Genomic DNA, 17,474 nt, shown 5'->3' on the forward strand with positions numbered 1-17,474 from the left:
GGCACCCACCTGGATACCAGCACAATGCTCATTTAAACACCACTGTCCTCATCTGTTCCCTTGGAAATCAACACAGTCCTCATCTGGCAGTAACAGCAGCTGCCACTACCCACCCTGACCTACCGTGCCTTTTTCCATGGCATTTATCATGTTTCCCTTCTAGGGCAGGCAAGGACAGGGCATTGCTTCCATCCACAGAAGCTGTATGTTTGCAGAATGCTTCTTAAATAACACATGCTAGGTGTGGCGAGCTCAGGGCAATAATGAACACAACAGGAATGCCAGCCCTTGGGAGGCAACTCTCATTTCAGCCACATCAGGACACCAGATGGAGGGATCCTCACAGATCACCAAAAGGGGAATGCAGAGAGGGGGTGCATTGGGACACCTGCAGGACCCAGCTGCAGATGAGCAGGGGGCTCTGTGCAAGAACATGGAGTATTAGAAGGGAGGCTGCATCCCCCAGTCACTAAATGCAATCCTTGCCATGTACTTGGGGACAAGGACACATCTGTTTTCAGTGGCCCAACACGCCAGGGCAGCAAGCGACAACTAGCCCACAAAGGAGTCCCCATGCAGGCGCTGTGCTGGCTGAGCCTCTGAGGCCACATGTCACCAGGGTGGCTGATTGTCCCCATGTTCATCCCCACCCCTGGTCCTCAGCACAGCATATGGGGCCTGAACGTTACCACACCCACACTATGAGGACAGGTGGTCACCTGGAGGCACTTGCAGCACATCTTTAACCCATCACAGCCAGGTCAAGGACCCCTGCACAGGACCTGCTAGGACAGCACTGGAGCCTACACTGGGGGCTGTGCTGTTATCCTGGTTCTTTATACCACAGCAGCACTGCAGCCTACACTGGGGGCTGTGCTCTTATCCTGGTTCTTTATACCACAGCAGCACTGCAGCCTAGACTGGGGCCTGTGCTCTTATCCTGGTTCTTTACACCACAGCTGAAAGATGCTCAGCTGTCTAGTCAGCTTGCCCAGGCTCAGGCGTTGCATTCAGGGCCACGGTGCTCTTCTGCCCAGGGTACTATTGGTGTGCAGAGGCCTCCCTGCCCCTGCCCCCCTGTGACACAGCAGACTGTCCCCAGAGGCAGCCAAAGCTGAGGCTCAGACACAGGAAGGCAGCAGTCACTTCTAGGGAACTGCAGTTTGGAGCCTGGTCCCCAAGAGCAGCGTCACTGCAGCTGGGCACTGGCAGAGATGAGACACGAGGCTGACGTCAGGAGGAGCCACGAGCACAGCAAAGCTGCCCACAGCACAGTGACACCAAAGCTGCCCACAGCACAGTGACACCCAGCCTGCCCACGGCACAGTGACACCAAAGCTGCCCACAGCACAGTGACACCCAGCCTGCCCACAGCACAGTGACACCAAAGCTGCCCACGGCCCAGTGACACCCAGCCTGCCCACGGCACAGTGACACCAAAGCTGCCCATGGCACAGTGACACCCAGGCTGCCGACGGCACAGTGACAATCAGCATGCCCAGCCTGCCCACAGCACAGTGACACCCAGCCTGCCCATGGCACAGTGACACCAAAGCTGCCCACAGCCCAGTGACACCAAAGCTGCCCACGGCCCAGTGACACCCAGCCTGCCCACGGCACAGTGACACCAAAGCTGCCCACGGCCCAGTGACACCCAGCCTGCCCATGGCACAGTGACACCAAAGCTGCCCACAGCACAGTGACACCCAGCCTGCCCACGGCACAGTGACACCCAGCCTGCCCACAGCACAGTGACACCCAGCCTGCCCACAGCCCAGTGACACCCAGCCTGCCCACGGCACAGTGACACCCAGCCTGCCCAGCCTGCCCACAGCAGTGCCCAGCTCTGGCAGCACCAGCAGCAGCACCACCAGCAGCAGCATCACCAGCAGTACCAGCAGCAGCAGCGGCTCATGCAGCACCGCCAGCAGCACAGGCTCCTGTCACTGAAACAGCCCGTACCGGCAGCAGCAGCACTGACTCACGGCTCACAGGGCGACACATCCCGCTCGCCTTACTCACACCCGCTCCCACGGGCCCTCTCAGGGAGCCTTACATCAGGGCTGGCACAGCGCGGTGCAGAACACGGCAACGACAGCACAGCTCCCGCGGCCCAGCAGCGCTGCCGGCGGCACCTGCCAGTGTCACCTGCCTGCCTGTGTCCATGGCACCTGCCTGCTGTGCGAGTGGCACCTGCCTGCTGTGCCAGTGATACCTGACCGCCTGTGCCCAACAGCACCTGCCTGTGCCAGTGATTCCTGCCTGTACCCACAGCACCTGCCTGTGTTAATGGCACCTGCCTCCCTGTGCTGGGCATTTCACATGGCAGGCAAACTCTTAAGCCTGGCTTAAGCACAGAGAACTAGCACCTCAGCCATGAGCAGCAGAACGTCTCTGCATGACTGCCCAGCACTGCTAAGGCAATCCCAGGAGCAGCAGCACCAGGGGACAATGAACACATCCTGGGCATTCCTCTCAGTGTGGCTTTCTCCACCTTGCCTTTTCCTCTTTGTTTGTGCTTTCCTTGTACACTGCTGTCCCACAGCTGGTGAGTCCTGCTGCAGGACTCAGCTGTCACAGCTCACTGTGGTGGGCTCCTGCTTCTCCATCCCCCATGGCCAACTACAGAGACCAGGAAGCATAAATAATTGGGAATAAATACGCAGGGAATATCAGCTCTCTGGCAATGAAACAATGCTGAGGCCACAAAAACTGAAGAGTTTTATCTGTCTGCAATCCAAAAGAATTCCAACACGATCTTGACAGAAAAGCCTAAATAAAAACTTCAAGGGAAAAAAGATATTCCACTTTAAAGCAAAGCTACCTAATCATATGTTTTCATGGAAATGTTTTGCCATGAGACAGTTCCTGGGGAGAAGCTTCATCTACAAGAGCAAACTCAAAACCACAGCATTGGACGAGCTCTGCAGCATCGGGAACTGGCTCAAATACTCTGAGGTCACGTGCCACACAATTAGAGGCACCCACCAAGGCTGCCATCACTGCCTCAGTTAGCCTTTTGACAAACCACCTTCTGCATCATCCAGCCTGCTCGAAACAAACAGGACTTGTACAGCCATTTATCCCATGGAGACATGCTGCCCAGCTCAGGGCATGGTGTGCCCAGCCTGTGCCCCGGTGGCCAGCGAGCCACGTGGGATGGGGCACATGGGCAGGGAGCGCTCGGACACCTCAGTCATCCTCACACCAACCTATGCCCACAGGGCAGGACACAGCTCCTGGCACCACAGCGTGTCACCACAGCACAGACTCTGGCTCGTGGAGCCCAGAGCCCCAGCCAAGGGACCTGGGGTGGCCCAGGGACCAGCACCTGTCTTTGGCTCCAGGGGCTCAGGGCCAGGGCCCTCTCCAAGAGCCCTGCCTTCTCCTCTCCTCACCTCACCCACTCCCCTGTGAATACCAACCCCCTTCCCTTCCTCTGCAGCCTCTTAGCTCTCAGAGAACCGACAGCAAGAGCTGCCACAGAAAACAAAAGGATGGCCATCACTGTTCCATGCTGGGCTGCAGGCATCAGCCAGCCATGTCTGTCCCCAGCACCCAGCCAGCCAGCCCATGGGCTATGGGGGACACAGCCGAGGTCTGCACCCCTCCTCAGGAGCCCACCGAGAGCCACAGCAGCTCCAGAGATCTGCACCCAGCACACAGACCCAGCCCTGCAGCAGGGAACACCCTCCCAGCCTGGATCTGGGCACTGCAGAGGAATTCCATCACCTACCCTACTTCAAGATTCGTCATTCTGTTTTCAGAACGACATCTCAAACTCCAGACTACCAGAAGGTATATCTGACTAATTTGAAGCAAATGTTTCTATTTTGCTGCAAAGTGCATGATTATTTGATACAAACTTTCTAGAAAGAATGGTTCACTCTTCAGCAAAAAAAACCTTATACTTTGGGTAAGGTTTGGATTTGGTTTCCCAGGCTTGAGCATGTTTCCAAGCACTGTTCCTGTTTGACCACATTTCTCCCTGCTACCCAGCCACACAGACAATAAGCTTTTGTTTCCAAGCATTTTAGGTAACTACCTCAAGAATAGTTTTTATTTAAAACAAACACAGACACATAAGCCTCTCCCAGCACAAACTTCATCAGATAGTGTCAGCAAGCACGGTTTAATAGCATGATATTGAAAAGTAATTTTACTACTAGCTAGAAAAGTCTGAAGACTGCAGAGGATATATTTAGATGCGTATAAATAGACAACACTCAGTGATGTCTGGTCCAAAGAGTACAAATCTTCCCTAATGCATGGAATACGCCTGGCCCAAAACGCTTGAGCAGCACTTACACAGCCCTTTCAGCCTGGCTCGGGTTCTGAGCCCGCTAATAGCGAGGCCATTAGAGCGGCGCTCGGCCCAGCTGCTTGTGCAGGGAATATGCAAAGATTGCTCCATAAAACCCAGCCTCACCACATCTGAAAGCACAGGCAGATCGATCAGCAGTGCAAAGCCATTAGCTCTCCAGGCTCTGAACTACCCCACGTGCCCCAGAGGAGGGACAGGCCCTCCAGGCACCTGGGCATGCTGCTCCACCTACCCAAGGCAGGCACCCAGTGTGCCAAGGCCATCCTTCCAATGCACCCGCCTTCGCATCCCTCCAGTCTTTCTCAGAAAATTGAGGAAGATCTGTTTTTCCTTGCCATGCTGCTCAGCCACATCTCTTCTTGGGTTTCCCACATCCCCAGCCAGCCCCGGTCCTGGGCTGGGAGGCACCTCTCAGCCTCCTCCCCCTGGCCCCACTCACACCTTCAGTGGCCAACAGGAACCTCTCCAGACAACAGACCTGCATGAAACATTCAAACCAAGCCCCTGGGGCACCATCCCGAGCAGAGCTGCAGTGAGTGCAGCTTCTCGTGGCTGTAAGGATGACACGAGCACTCAGCCCACCGGCTCTCACTGGGATAGGACAATCTGGAGCCCACTTCCATATCTGCATTTCTTTGGTGGAAAAGATCAATCTCAAGCCCCCTCCTGCACCTGGAAGTGTCTGCTGAACAGAACTAGCTCAGCTTTAACTTGCACTCAGTACCTGACATATCCAGGATTTGCTTCCACTGACTGCCCTGCCATGATAAAACCAAGAACTGCTCTTTCTGAAAGCAGAAAGATGAGGTAATATGCCAGGAGATGTATCTTAGAGAGGCTTGTAACTGGAGGCCAAACTGGCAAGCTCTGGTGTGCATTATGATCCAGCCTTACGCATTTAAACACATTTATTATGCATTTAAACAAATGCATAATCCCTTGAGTACAGTATATATTTAGCAGTGTGGATTGGGAAGGTGTTGGGCACTGAGAACACTCAGTCTCTGCTACGGCTGCTTGTGCAAAACCAAACCTGACTCCCAGAGAATTGCCAGGCCTGGCACACCTCTACCTGCCAGGACTGACTCTGGAATACCCCAGAGCCCACGGGCCAGCTGTACACAGGACCAGGGTGCCCTTGGAGCCCTTGTCAGCACACACAGCCCCGAGCACCCAGCCCCAGGCAGCTGGGATGCAGCCCTGCACAGCTGGACAGACCAGAGCCAGCACACACAGTCCATCTGGGCAGCACTGTCCCATGCTCCTGGACACAGCCACGGCCAGGATCGCTGCTGCCAGTCCAGCCCAGACCTTCCATCTGCAGAGGCACAGCTGGAGCCAAGCAGGCTTCAATTCCAGCATGGATCCACCTGGCCTCGCCAGCCCGGCTGTGCCGGCCCGAGCAGCCCTGAGCACGCAGGCTCGCTCGAGGATGCTCAGAAGGAGTGAGCTGGCACCACGTGTCACACAGGAACATGCGAAATGGAAGCGTGGGTGGAGAGCATCACCACCAGCACGACAGCGCGATGGCCAAGGGCAGGGACACCCAGCCTGTCCGGCTCCACAGCACTCAGCCAAAGGCCGCACGGGGCTGGGCTTGGCTGGGGGCACCTGCTGTCCCACCCCTGGTCTGCAGGACTGCTGAGGCCGAGTTCATGACCACAGCTGGAGCCAACACATGCCTCTGTTCCACACACACAACATAACGAGTGCCCCGGAGATGCAACAGACTGGAAGGGAGGAAAGGAAGAGCTGCTGTCCCAGGATGCAGAGGAGCCACAGAGTCGGTGTTCCCCGGCCCATGCTGGGAAGGACCAGCCCGGGAAGAGGCTTCCCCGGTGCACCTGGCCCAGACATGCCGGTTCCCGCACGGCAGCCGGGCTCCCGGAGCCGCCGGGGCTGATGCTCCGACACCAACATGGCTGCGAGGCTCCGCCGGCTTCTCCGCCGCTGCTCTGCCATCTCCCCAGCGGGAACCTTCCGGCGGGGAAGGGCCATTCTGTCCTACATTCCTTCTCCCGCACACGGCGCCGTTCGCCACGGAGGGGGCGGAGGGCACGGAGGAGAGGGGGGCGCACCGCATCCCGGGACGCAGGGGACCGCGGCGGCCCTGGGGACAGAGCCGCGGGGAGAGCGGGGTGCGTGCGGCGGCCAGGGGCCGTGGGACGGGGCGGGAGGATCGGGGCGGGGGAGTCGCGGGGTTCCTGCGCCCTCCGGCAGAGCCCTGCGCCCCGCGAGAGCGCCCCGGGATGGCTCCGCGAACAGCGGCGCCTCCGCCCGCTCGGGCAGCGCCGCAGCGCCAGCCGTGCCGGTAACCGGGCGGCGGCGGCAGCGGCAGCGCGGCGCGGAGGGGGCGGCGGCCGCGGCACGAGCGGCCCCGCAGCATCGCAGCCTGGCAGCATCTCCGGCCCCGCAGCATCCCCAGCCCAGCCCAGCCCAGCTCAGCGCGGGCGGCCGCCGGCGCCGTCCCGCGGGCAGCGGCGGCAGCGCGGCCAGGCCCGGCCCGGCCCGGCCCGTCCGCGGGCACCCGCCCCGCCGCTCCGCGCTCCCCGCGGCCGCCGCCCTCCCGGGAAGGGCGTCGTCCCGGCGCCCCCGCCGCGCCCTGGGGTCGTCCTGACCGGGACGTTCGGCACCGGCCGGGCCGCCCCTCACCTCCCCCCCGCCCCATCCCCTGGGCCGGTACCGCGGTGCAATGCAGATGTGCCGGGCGCGACTCCCCTCGCGTTACCTGGTGCCTCCGGGGACGGGCGGCGGCCGGAGCGCGTCCCCTGCGGGTGCGGCCGCGGCCGGGCCCCGGCGGGCTGCGGGCGCTGGCGGCAGGCGGGCTGCCCGCCGCTCCGCCCCGAGCCGGCGCTCACCCCCCGCATCCTACCGCGGCTCCGCGGCGGAGCTGCCCGCGGCCGGGACGGGCACGGCGGCCCGGGAACGGCCCCGCGCGGCGGCCGGGGCGGGCGGCGGCACATGCACACACGCGCGGCGGGGGCGGGAGGCGCGGGACAACCCGCCCGCATCGGCCCGCCCGCATCGCCCCGCACCGGGCAGCCCGCCCCGCTCTGCTCCCGCCGGCGCTGACCTTGTCGCGTACCTGCGCCAGGTTAATCCTCGCCAAGCGCTGCCGCTCCGCACCCCGCTGCGGGATCCTGCGCGCCGGGCGCTGCGCTGGACGGACGGACGGATGGACAGACGGACGTGGCCGAGGCGCGGGCAGCCCCGCCGCCGGGCCGGCGCCTCCCGGGTGCGGGTGCCGCTAGCGCGGGGCGGCCGGCGGCAGGGCCATGCGGCTCCGCGCCGCTCCGCGCCGGGCGCGCTCAGGCGGAGCAGCCGCGGCGGCGGGCGCTGCGGCGGGGCAGAGCGGGGAGCGCGGCGCCCGCGGCTCGGCCCTCCGCGGCGGCGGCAGCTGCGCCCATCCTCCGCGCCGCCGGCCTCCGCCCGGCCCCGGCCGCGGGCAGCCGCGCCGCTCGCTGCCGCATGGAGCAGCCGCCGCCTCCCCCGCGCCGCGCCGCGCCGGGGCGGGCTGGAGCAGCCGGGCCCTCCCCGCCCCGCCGCACGCACGGCTGAGCCGCAGCCGCCCGCCCGACCGCCGCCGCCGCCGCGCAGACGTGCGGCCGGGCCGCCCCCCGCCGGGCCGGGCTCGGGGCTGCGCGCCGCCGGGCGGGACCAGGCGCGGGCACCGGCGCGGAGACGGACACGCCTCCGCCTGCCCCGCCACGCCGGGGCCGGGCTGCGGCGACGGGCGCCGAGAGCGGCCGCGGTCCCCGGGGCACCCCACAGCCCTCCCGGGGCCACAGCCCTGCCCCGGGTCCGGAGCGGGCGGGGGCGGCGCGGCCGCGGGCGGTGCGCGGACTTTGAGCTGGCGATCTGTCCGGTGGATGCACCGGCGGAACCGTCCCGCGGGGTGGGAGCGCGGCCGCAGCTCCGCTCCGCTCCACCCTCGGGGCACGCAGCTGCCTGCATCCTGCCCGTGCCCCGCCGGTCCGCGGGCACGGACTGCAACACCGCACTTCTAGGAGGGATGGTCCTAGCAGCAGAAGGAAACGCTGGGTCATCTGTGAGGGCAGTAAACTGGAGCGTTTTGGGGGATTGCGGCATCGTTACCTGTCTCCTGGATCTCTAATAGGGAGGAGGAGAGTGCATTTCGTGCTATGGAACACTGGCACCCTTTTCTAGTGTTCTTTTGTGGGAAAACGCCGGGGATGTTGCAGGACCCGAAGAAGAGGAGCGCTGCCTGCAGAGCCTGGAAGAAGAGCTAATTAACGAACCTCGTCAGCGGGCAGTGACCCCGCACCTGGAGGGATGTGCAGGCGCTGCCCTGCCACCACCGGGCAATGGCCCCGTCTGCCCCGACACCCTTCCCCTGGCACGGGAGGCATTGCCGGCTCCTCCGGGGCTGCCCCGGGACTCTGCAGCCGCCACCGCCGCCGAGGGTGCGGGAGAAAACCCACGGACTGCTCGGCAGCTCGGAGGCAGCGGGAGCAACGCTGCCGGGACACATCTGGCTGGAGATGCACGTGGTGGGAGCCCCGTTCCAGGAACGGGAAGGAGCCGTGGCAGTCCTTATGCCTCTCTGCTGATACCATGCCAAAGTTTTTTGGGATATAGTGTCTGGCTGGGTAAGGGTGAGAAGAGGGAGCGCATCGGTATTCCTGGGCTCAGGGCTGTCCGTGTGACCTGAGAACTTGGAAGTGGTCTCCACAGCAACCCGTGACCCTGGTCTCGCAAGGAACACAGAGCTGCATCATCCTCTGTCCTCCTGGCAGCCTCTGTCCAGGGCTGGGCTGCCAGGCTGAGCCTCTGTTAGTGTTTATCTCCAAGTGCCAGCTGCTGTTCCACAGAGCTCGTTCGAGCTGATGCAGGGGAGAAGGGCTGGCAGGAGGAAATGAGTCTAAATCTTCTCTCCCTCAATGAACTCATGTCAGCCGGCTTTGCTGGGGCGGTCCTGCCCCGCGCTCACTCCCAGCACCAGTCTCCTTTGGAGCTGGAGGCACTGTCGCGCTCAGCCCTGATTTGGCGTTCACAGTGTGCTCCCCTGTGGAGAGAGAAGAGAGACAATAAGAAGCTCCCTGGTAAAACATCCGTGGTCTTGGCTGGCATCCACCAGCGTCTTGGGCTTCAGGTTCAAGCATTTGCTGCTCTGTCAGTTCTCTGGTGCCCCAGAAGAAGGGGGGCTGGCATGCCAGCGATGCCAGCAGTGTGGCTGCTGTTGGCAGGGGAGGCAAACATCGGGGTACAGCTCCCCTGGCCATAGGAACATGGAGAAGCTCGGTGGAAACTCAGTGGAAGCATGTGCCCAGAGCCTGGTGTGCACTGGGGGTGCACTGGTTTGCACCATCCAGCACAAACACACTGTGAGGGCTGGTTCAGAGCACTCTGAACTGGTACCAGCCCAGGAGCTGCACATCCTTGCAGCCAAAGCAATGTCCTGTGCTCTCTGGCCTCAGGTGCTCGAGCAAGGGCTGCTGCATCTTCTGTCAGCCTGAAATTCCTCCTGGACATGAGACTGACACCAGCAGCTAGTTACTGTACCCAGGGGGAGAACTGTCCCTCCCTGGGGCACCCAGGAGGGTGGGAGCTGTGGGTGTGTGGGGAGGTTCACTCGCTCCTGGCTGGGATGGAGACCCCCTTGTCTGATCCTGGACCCAGACTGGGGGACAGTGTGTGGCTGCTGTGCCAGGGTCTCACCCAAAACTGTTCTCCTCCCTCTTGTTCCCCTCTCCTGGGCTCTCTCCTGGGGTGTTCCTGGGGTGTTCCTGGCTGCCTCAGTGACTCTGTGGGGTGTCTGTGCCTGAATGCTCCCTGCAATGCCCAGGGACAAGGGGACAGGCTGTGCTGGACAAACCTCAGTGCCCTGGGGAGGGCCAGCTCTGTGCCCTGGCATTGTTATTCCCAGTGCCTGGCAGTGTACCTCATGGACAGCACTGTCCTGCGTGGTCCTGGCACTGGGGATGCTCAGGATTACTCAGGTGAGCTCTGGCCAGGGTTCACCCTGCCTTGGGCACCCTCACCCTGCTGGGCTCAGTCGCCTCCCCTATTACCCTTCTGAACAAGCTGGGGGTTTTGTCTTGCTCTCTCCAACTAGTGTTAAAATGCTTTTTTACTGGCAGAGCTGGTAACTCTTTAACCTGAAATCTTTTTCCCCTCACAGGTATAATTTTAAAATGATTTCATAACTTCCTTTTCTTGGCTGAAATAATGAGACCTGGAGGAAAGTGCTTTGTTTAAATAACACAAATAGCTCTTTTATGCACTTTCTAACCCTCAGTCACCTCCAGAAGGAGGGATCTGGGGCCTTGGCACAGAGCCACCGTGCTGCAGCTGCTGGTGACAGGGTGTCTGAGCACCCCGGTGCCGCAGGGGGCTGCTGTCCCTTATCCCTTCAGAGTTCCTCCCCAGCCCCAGGCCACAGCCCCGAGCAGCGCTCTGAGCTGTGCCGGGGCCAGCAGTGTCCCTGGGAGCTGCTGCTGGACCTGGGGCACCGGAGGGGCAGGGTGCCCATGGCCGCAATGGTGGCAGCTGTGCCAGGAGCTGTGCCAGGAGCTGCTCGGGGATAATGTCACTGTTATCCCTGAGCACTGAGCCTGGCTCTGAGCCCGGCTCCATCACTGTGCACTGAGCCCAGCTCTGAGCCCAGCTCTCCATTCCTGTGCACTGAGCCTGGCTCTGATCTCGGCTCTGAGCACAGCTCTGAGCCCGGCTCCGTCACTCCACTCTGATCTCGGCTCTGATCTCGGTTCTCCATCACTCCACACTGATCTCAGCTCTCCATCCCTGTGCACTGATCTCGGCTCTGAGCCCAGCTCTCCATCACTCCACTCTGATCTCGACTCTGATCTCAGCTCTCCATCACTCCGCTCTGATTTCGGCTCTCCCGGCCCTTCCCCAGCTCGGAGCCGGTACCGTGTGCCGCGTGTACACCCTAAAGGAGAGCAGCAGCACTGCAGGGCAGCAGCGCCGGGATCCGCAGCTGCCGACAGCCCGGAGAGAAGCACGGCAAGAGGCAGTGCATGGTGCTGCTTGAGAGAGACCGTGGTACCTCATCAAAAGTGTCTGCGGCCGGCAGTGCCTGCTCATCCTCACGAGGAGGAAATTCGCTGCCCTAATCACCGAAATGTCAAATGTCACACTGTGTGAAGTGCATTTCTCTTCCCTGCAGTGCCTTGGAGATGAGCACGGCTCAGGTACCGTGCGCTGCCAGCCTGTCCTCCCAGAGAACGGGGGAAGCTGCAGAGTGAGCCCAGCCCTCCTTTCCTGGGGATGCTTTTCCACTTTGAGTTCTTGAGTCTGTAAGATGGGGGAGCTGTTGCATTGTACAAAAACGGCAGGGAACAATCCTGCTCCTCGGGAGCCCCCTGCCTCCCTGCTGCCAGGCCAGAGGTGAGAATGCTGTCCTGGTGCCCGGCCAGGGTGAGAATGCTGTCCTGGTGCCAGGGCAGAGGACAGAACGCTGTCCTGGTGCCCGGCCAGAGGTGAGAACGCTGTCCTGGTGCCAGGCCAGAGGTGAGAACGCTGTCCTGGTGCCCGGCCAGGGTGAGAATGCGGTCCTGGTGCCAGGGCAGAGGACAGAACGCTGTCCTGGTGCCCGGCCAGAGGTGAGAACGCTGTCCTGGTGCCAGGCCAGAGGACAGAACGCTGTCCTGGTGCCCCAGCTCTCAGCCTCACAGCCGGGCAGACTCAGGGCAGGCAGTGCTGAACCTGCCCAGGGCACACAGACCCTCAGCACTGCTTCTGGTTTTATTTAAGGTGTGGAATTGTCCCCGGGGTGCCTTGGTGGGTGGTGAAGCCCCAGCATGTGGTGGTGCCCTGGCCTTGGTGTGCCAGCCCCACACTGCCTGTGAATGAGACCTCACACCTAGAACCACCACGGGCTGGTGACAGGCTTAGCCTCAAACAGACTCGCTTCGTCTGGTGGAACCAAACTTAGATAATAATAGCTGGAGTGCACCCTTTTTGCATTTTTAATCAAAAAACAGATTTAAAGTCATGAGCAAAGTAATTGTAGTGTCTGATTACTTAATCCTTTAACAGACTTGTTCTTTGAGAAATAAAATAATGTACTGATTTTTTTTTTAATTTCTTGCATGATTATTTGAAGGTTTTTAGCTGTTGGTACCTGGTTTATTTAAAAAGTGCTTTAGCTGTGGTGGATGATCACAGATGAGCACTGAGTGTCCTGCAGGGATGACACCCCTGCCTCAATTCTGCACTGCACAGGCACAGCTTTGTCTGGGAAGGTCCAGAGGCACAACTGGGCAAAGCCAGCTGTGCTGGCAAGGAGCCTGTCTGCCTCAGCCCACACCCCATGGGCAGGCTCTGCCCGCCAGCTCAGGGCTCTCTTCAGCCAGCTCTGTGCCCCACACCTTGGGTTTTCTCACCCCCATGGTGGCCTGGCAGGGACACGGGCTCGCCCAGAGCATGGATTGTTTAATTTGGAAACGGGTGGAGGAAATATTATGGGAAGAAACAGATATATTGCAGGACTGTGAATAAAAATAGAGACTAAGGCCAGTGATAATTTAGAAAAATAGCCTGACCCAAAGAAACCTGTTACCTTCAAAAGGCCATTTCCTTCTGAAAGGTGTGGCTGTCACCTGCAGGCACTGGGGCTTGGTGTTCCCAAGGCAGGCAGGGTCAGAGCACTGGGGGCTGCCAGGGGCCCTCTGTGGCTCGCAGGCAGTGCTGAGGAGTGAGATGGAGCTGGGGCAGAGCTGACATGAGGAGAGGGCTGCTGGCACCATGGGCAGCCCCTCATTCCTCCTCTATAAACAGACACACTGGTGGGTTTGAGTTCTTGCGGATTTGAGGGGCCCAGTGCAGCTGGACATGGAAGGCAAAGCCAGGGAAAGAGCCAGGGCTGTGAGCAGGGCTGGGCTCTGATGAGCTGGGTCAGGGGAAAACAGCTCCACGTTGGCTTCTGAAGGTGACATTGAGCCTGCTGGATGGAAGGACAATGATTGCCCATCCCTGAGGGCAGCTTCCAGTCGCTGGACAGCTGGAGGCGCTGGGAGGGTGGCTGGACTCGATGCTCTCAGAGGGTTTTTCCAATCTAGATGATGCTGTGGTTGCGTGGTTTCAGCAGCCAGAAATGCTGGTGCCATGCAGATGGGATGGGCACCACCTGACAGGCAGCACAGGTACCCAGTCCTGTGCCAGCAGGGCTCAGTGCCGCTCTCCTGGCCTGCCTGAAGACAAAGATGTGCTGCATTGCCTGTCTCCCCCTTCATTCTGGAGATTTAATAACATGCTCCCTTTACACCTGCACTCTCTTTACATTGGAGTTTTGGGTCTCGATCTCTTAAAGTTCTTCCTTGTCCACATTTATTTCTTACACAATTTATTCCTTTCTTGTTCAGATGACTTCTCAGTAGAAAACAGCAAAGTCTCCATCAGCAGCCTGCCCCAATTCCCCCAGCACTCTCTGAGACATGTGCAGAGCTCCTTTGCAGAACAGACAGGAATTTGTTGTTCTACCAGCTGCTGATTTAAGTATTTTCCTTAAACCAAATTTTGCACAGAAAAGTGTCTCCAGTAATTCAAAATATTACTCTTCTGGATATTCCATCTCCTCTCTTCTATCCAGGCAGCATTAGCTGAGGGATAATGTTCAACTCACCGTGGTGGAAGAACGAAGAGCTACACTACACCTCATTTGTACACAGAAGAAAGAATAAACTTTTATTTACAGCCTTTGTAGTTTTCAATTTATAATGTTTACAGTCTCTACAGTTGCAGTTTAGAGTACACAGGAGCTCACCACTGCCATAACCACAATGAGAAGCTTGCACCAAAAATGAGTTCATCTTCACTTCAAAAATCGCTCTAGAATGCAGGCTGGAGTGTTGCTCCAGCAGAGACAAGGAATACAATATTCCACTGCAACGGGAGGAGAAAGTGAATTCAGTGATTATTATGCATAAGCATCCCAAACAAGCAGAACCACGGAAATAATAAGATAACTAATATTTTTGAGAAGCTGCTAATTGGAAAAAAAAATAGAGACACAGAAGCAAAAGAATTCTGGTAATAACTCTTCAAAAAAGAGAGAACTGGCGTCTGGCATGGATCCCCACTGCTTCCAAGCTTGTTCAATTAAAATCAACACTGAATGGGTTTTCTTTCACTACCAATGCTCAAGCTGCATCCTTCAAAAGGATGGCAAATGATTGATATGCATATGAAAGAACTACAGAGTATGAAATTACAGAATGATACAGGGTTTGGATATTTGCACTTTGAAATATTAAATCTTCTCAAGGAAAATATTTGAGCAAATTCTGAATAAAGAACCCTACAGAGGAGGAAGAAAGAGCAGCAAGATAATCTAATAAGGCAGAGACAGTGCAATTTCCAAGTGCTGAATTCCTCAGCTGCACCACGACAGGGTGTTTGCAGCCCAGGATCTGCTCTTCTCTCTGGCCTGGCCATTCACTACCAGGGTCTTGTGCATGTTCAGAACACAAACCAGGCTCAAGGTCCTGAGCCAGGCTTGGATTTAACCCTTTCTAGAGACACAGAGATGCTAACAATCACTTCATTGCTCCTGCTGCCCACCCTTCTTTTGTTTTTGCAGGCTCAGTGTTGCTGGCACACCTCTCTGAGCAGGTGGAAACCCTGAGTGTCCCAATGGGCTCGGTGGCACAGACAGCCCCTGCTCCTGAGGGCACCCCTGCTCTGGCTGCCTGGCACAGCTACCCCTCCTCACAGCTGGCAGAGGAGCCAAAGGAGGGTCTGCTGCCACCTGTCACAGATATCTTGTATGGAAAATCCTTTCCTTAGGATTTTCCTCCTGAGAAGCTGAAAGGCCTCAGGAACAAAATGCAAACAATGGTTATCTGCTGCTGTGGAATGCAACAGGTGCATCTGTGATTGGTCTCTTGTGGTTGTTTGCAATTAATGGCCAATCACAGTCAGCTGGCTCGGACAGAGAGCTGAGCCACAAACCTTTGTGATCATTCTTTGCTATTCTATTCTTACCCAGCCTTCTGATGGAATCCTTTCTTCTATTCTTTTAGTATAGTTTTAATGTAATATAAATCATAAAACAATAAATCAGCCTTCTGAAACATGGAGTCAGATCCTCGTCTCTTCCCTCATCCTGAGACCCCTGTGAACACAGTCACAGCCACCTCCTTTGGGTCTCTCACAGGACAAACTGCTCTGTAATTAGGCTTTTTTAATGAACTCATCAGGAGATACAACAACCAAGCACAGCATCAAGGGGTCGATCCTCTCTGCCCAAGGGATTGACATGAATTCACCCATTCACCTCTCAAGACAATGAGATTCCATCATGCATGAGCCAGGACTGAATCCCACAGCTCTGAGCAGAGGAGACCCCAGCCCAGCGGTGAGTGTTCATTCCTCCCCTCCAACAGCATGCTGTGGGCATCCCCCACAGCACTAAAGGAGGATGAGGAGGGAAAGCTCAGCATCCTGCTGCTGTGGGACCCACTGCACGGGCTGTGGGGTAAGCTGGCCTTTGTACCCCCAGCTCAGTGTGCTCTGCTCCCAAGAGCCAGCAGACCCAGCTGAGCTCCTGACAGGGATATGTGGGGATGCTGCTACAGGGATGGGATGCAGTGGCTGCTCTGCAGACCCTCAGCTCTCCTGGCCACCTCCTGCCACTGTCCCCTCTCACTCTGCCCCAGTGATGCTCTCCCAGCACACACTAGGCTGCTGGCTATGGGCTGTGTTTGCCAAACATTTATCAGGACTCACAGGAACACTCAAAAGGCTCCAGGGATCCCTTTGATTCTGATTTTTGAGAGGTGCAAGAGCAGGACTTGGGCTGTCTGTTGTGTCTCAGTCTGCCAGCCTGCTTTATTTTGATAATATTATGTGCCGATTAAACATCACTGAAAGTCACCTGTTCGGCACGAAGCATCTTGTCAGGAATATGCTGCACGGACATCCCTCAGACAGTGGCCTGATGATCCCCAGTCACACAGCACTTCCTCACTGTGCTTGAAATCTCAGGATGCCATGGCTGCACCGTAATTAGCAATTGAAGGCACAGGACTTGACTATCAACTTCCTTTAGAGGAGTCAGGGAGATCAGAATGCCGGGGTCAGGAGCTGGCACCGCTAATTACCCTCTCACTGCTAATTACCCTCTCACTGCTGATTACCCTCTCACTGCTGTGGCCACAAGGAGTTCTCTGCAGCTCCTGTGCCATTGTCCCCTGTCAGGGACAGGATCCTGGCTCCTGTGCCATTGTCCCCTCCCAAGGACAGGATCCTGGCTCCTGGGGCTCCATCCCTTCAGGAGCAGAGGCAGGTGCCTCCTGCCAGTCTGGCCTGCCACAGGGCACACACCTGGAGCCCCTGGGTCTGGGGTTTGCTGCTGTTTGAAATTGTCTTGGAAATGAACCCAGGCTTGGCTGAAGGAAATCAGCTTCAGCAGGCGAAACTCGCCTGGCCCCTTAGGTGAGCTGCTCCAGTCTCTGCTGTCCTCGACAAAAACGCTTGTTTCACTTCTGGTCTTCAGCTTCCCACTGCAGCTTCCACACACAGGTGCTCTTTTCCTTTTTATTTTAAAGTCCAGCCCCTAAAGAGGAATGCTTTCCTGCTTTTCATGTGTTTCTCAGCTCCTGGTAACTCCCCTTGCCAGTGCTCTGTGGATGGGGAAGCTGAGCCCTCACTGCTGCAGCCCTGGACTGATTTCCAGCCTGCTTTCTGTCAAGCCCATAATTAGATGCATTCTCTAAGGCCTTTACAGTGTTTGTAGAGTGAGCAATTACCAAATGCTACATTACAATTGTACAATTAGCAGTGCTGCATTGTTAATAATGAATTTAAGACTTGTGTGACAAGACTGGAGGGCTTCCATGTGGAGGGCTCGGGAGGATCTCGTTTGCATTACAAAACCCAGTCTGTGCCCTGGCCTGTGGTTGCTGACTTTGCATCTGAACAGGGGCAGCATTTCATTCTCAGTCAAACTCAGCGACTGACGCCTTCTCAGGAGTGGGGAAATCTCCCTTCACTCCCATGGCTGAGATGATGAGGATGGAAACATGTCCAAGGGAATCTTGTGGAAGCAAATAAGGCAGCATTTCTGAAGAAAATGGCACTCCAAATGCCATTACAGCCTGGCTTTTTATTTTCCTCAAGCGATGGCTCAGAACCCCAGATTCCCTATTAGCCCCTCGGAGCAGGT

General features: G+C 57.9%; 2 protein-coding genes across 6 annotated transcripts in view; one reads left to right on the forward strand and one right to left on the reverse strand.

Annotated features, from left to right (window-relative positions):
* The window catches only part of LRFN5 (leucine rich repeat and fibronectin type III domain containing 5), a 39,684-nt gene extending 32,133 nt beyond the window's left edge, over positions 1 to 7,551 (reverse strand). For 2 of the 4 annotated variants that reach the window (XM_074544169.1, XM_074544166.1), the window contains exon 1: positions 7,410 to 7,551. The gene's annotated coding sequence lies outside the window, so the exon portion shown is untranslated. Of the gene's footprint in view, positions 1 to 7,052; positions 7,194 to 7,397 lie in introns of those variants that run through there. The other 2 variants (XM_074544168.1, XM_074544167.1) reach the window with 2 other exon arrangements.
* Positions 6,880 to 17,416, forward strand: LOC113460340 (uncharacterized). Of its 2 annotated transcripts, XM_074544171.1 has the most exons (3): positions 6,880 to 11,695; positions 11,788 to 11,910; positions 11,942 to 17,416. In XM_074544171.1, exon 1 carries the CDS (start codon positions 7,017 to 7,019, stop codon positions 8,436 to 8,438), a length of 1,422 nt encoding a protein of 473 aa, XP_074400272.1. In that variant the 5' UTR covers positions 6,880 to 7,016; the 3' UTR covers positions 8,439 to 11,695; positions 11,788 to 11,910; positions 11,942 to 17,416. The 2 variants fall into 2 exon arrangements, with proteins under 2 accessions (XP_074400272.1, XP_074400271.1); XM_074544170.1 differs by having other exon boundaries at positions 11,788 to 17,416.
* The last annotated feature ends 58 nt before the right edge of the window (positions 17,417 to 17,474 follow it).

Source organism: Zonotrichia albicollis, chromosome 6 (assembly GCF_047830755.1).
Source record: "Zonotrichia albicollis isolate bZonAlb1 chromosome 6, bZonAlb1.hap1, whole genome shotgun sequence".
Classification (NCBI taxonomy): Eukaryota; Metazoa; Chordata; class Aves; order Passeriformes; family Passerellidae; genus Zonotrichia; species Zonotrichia albicollis.

Coding starts and splice junctions, on each gene's coding strand:
- LOC113460340 (XM_074544170.1), top strand. CDS start 7,017: ATGCAGATGTGCCGGGCGCGACTCCCCTCGCGTTACCTGGTGCCTCCG.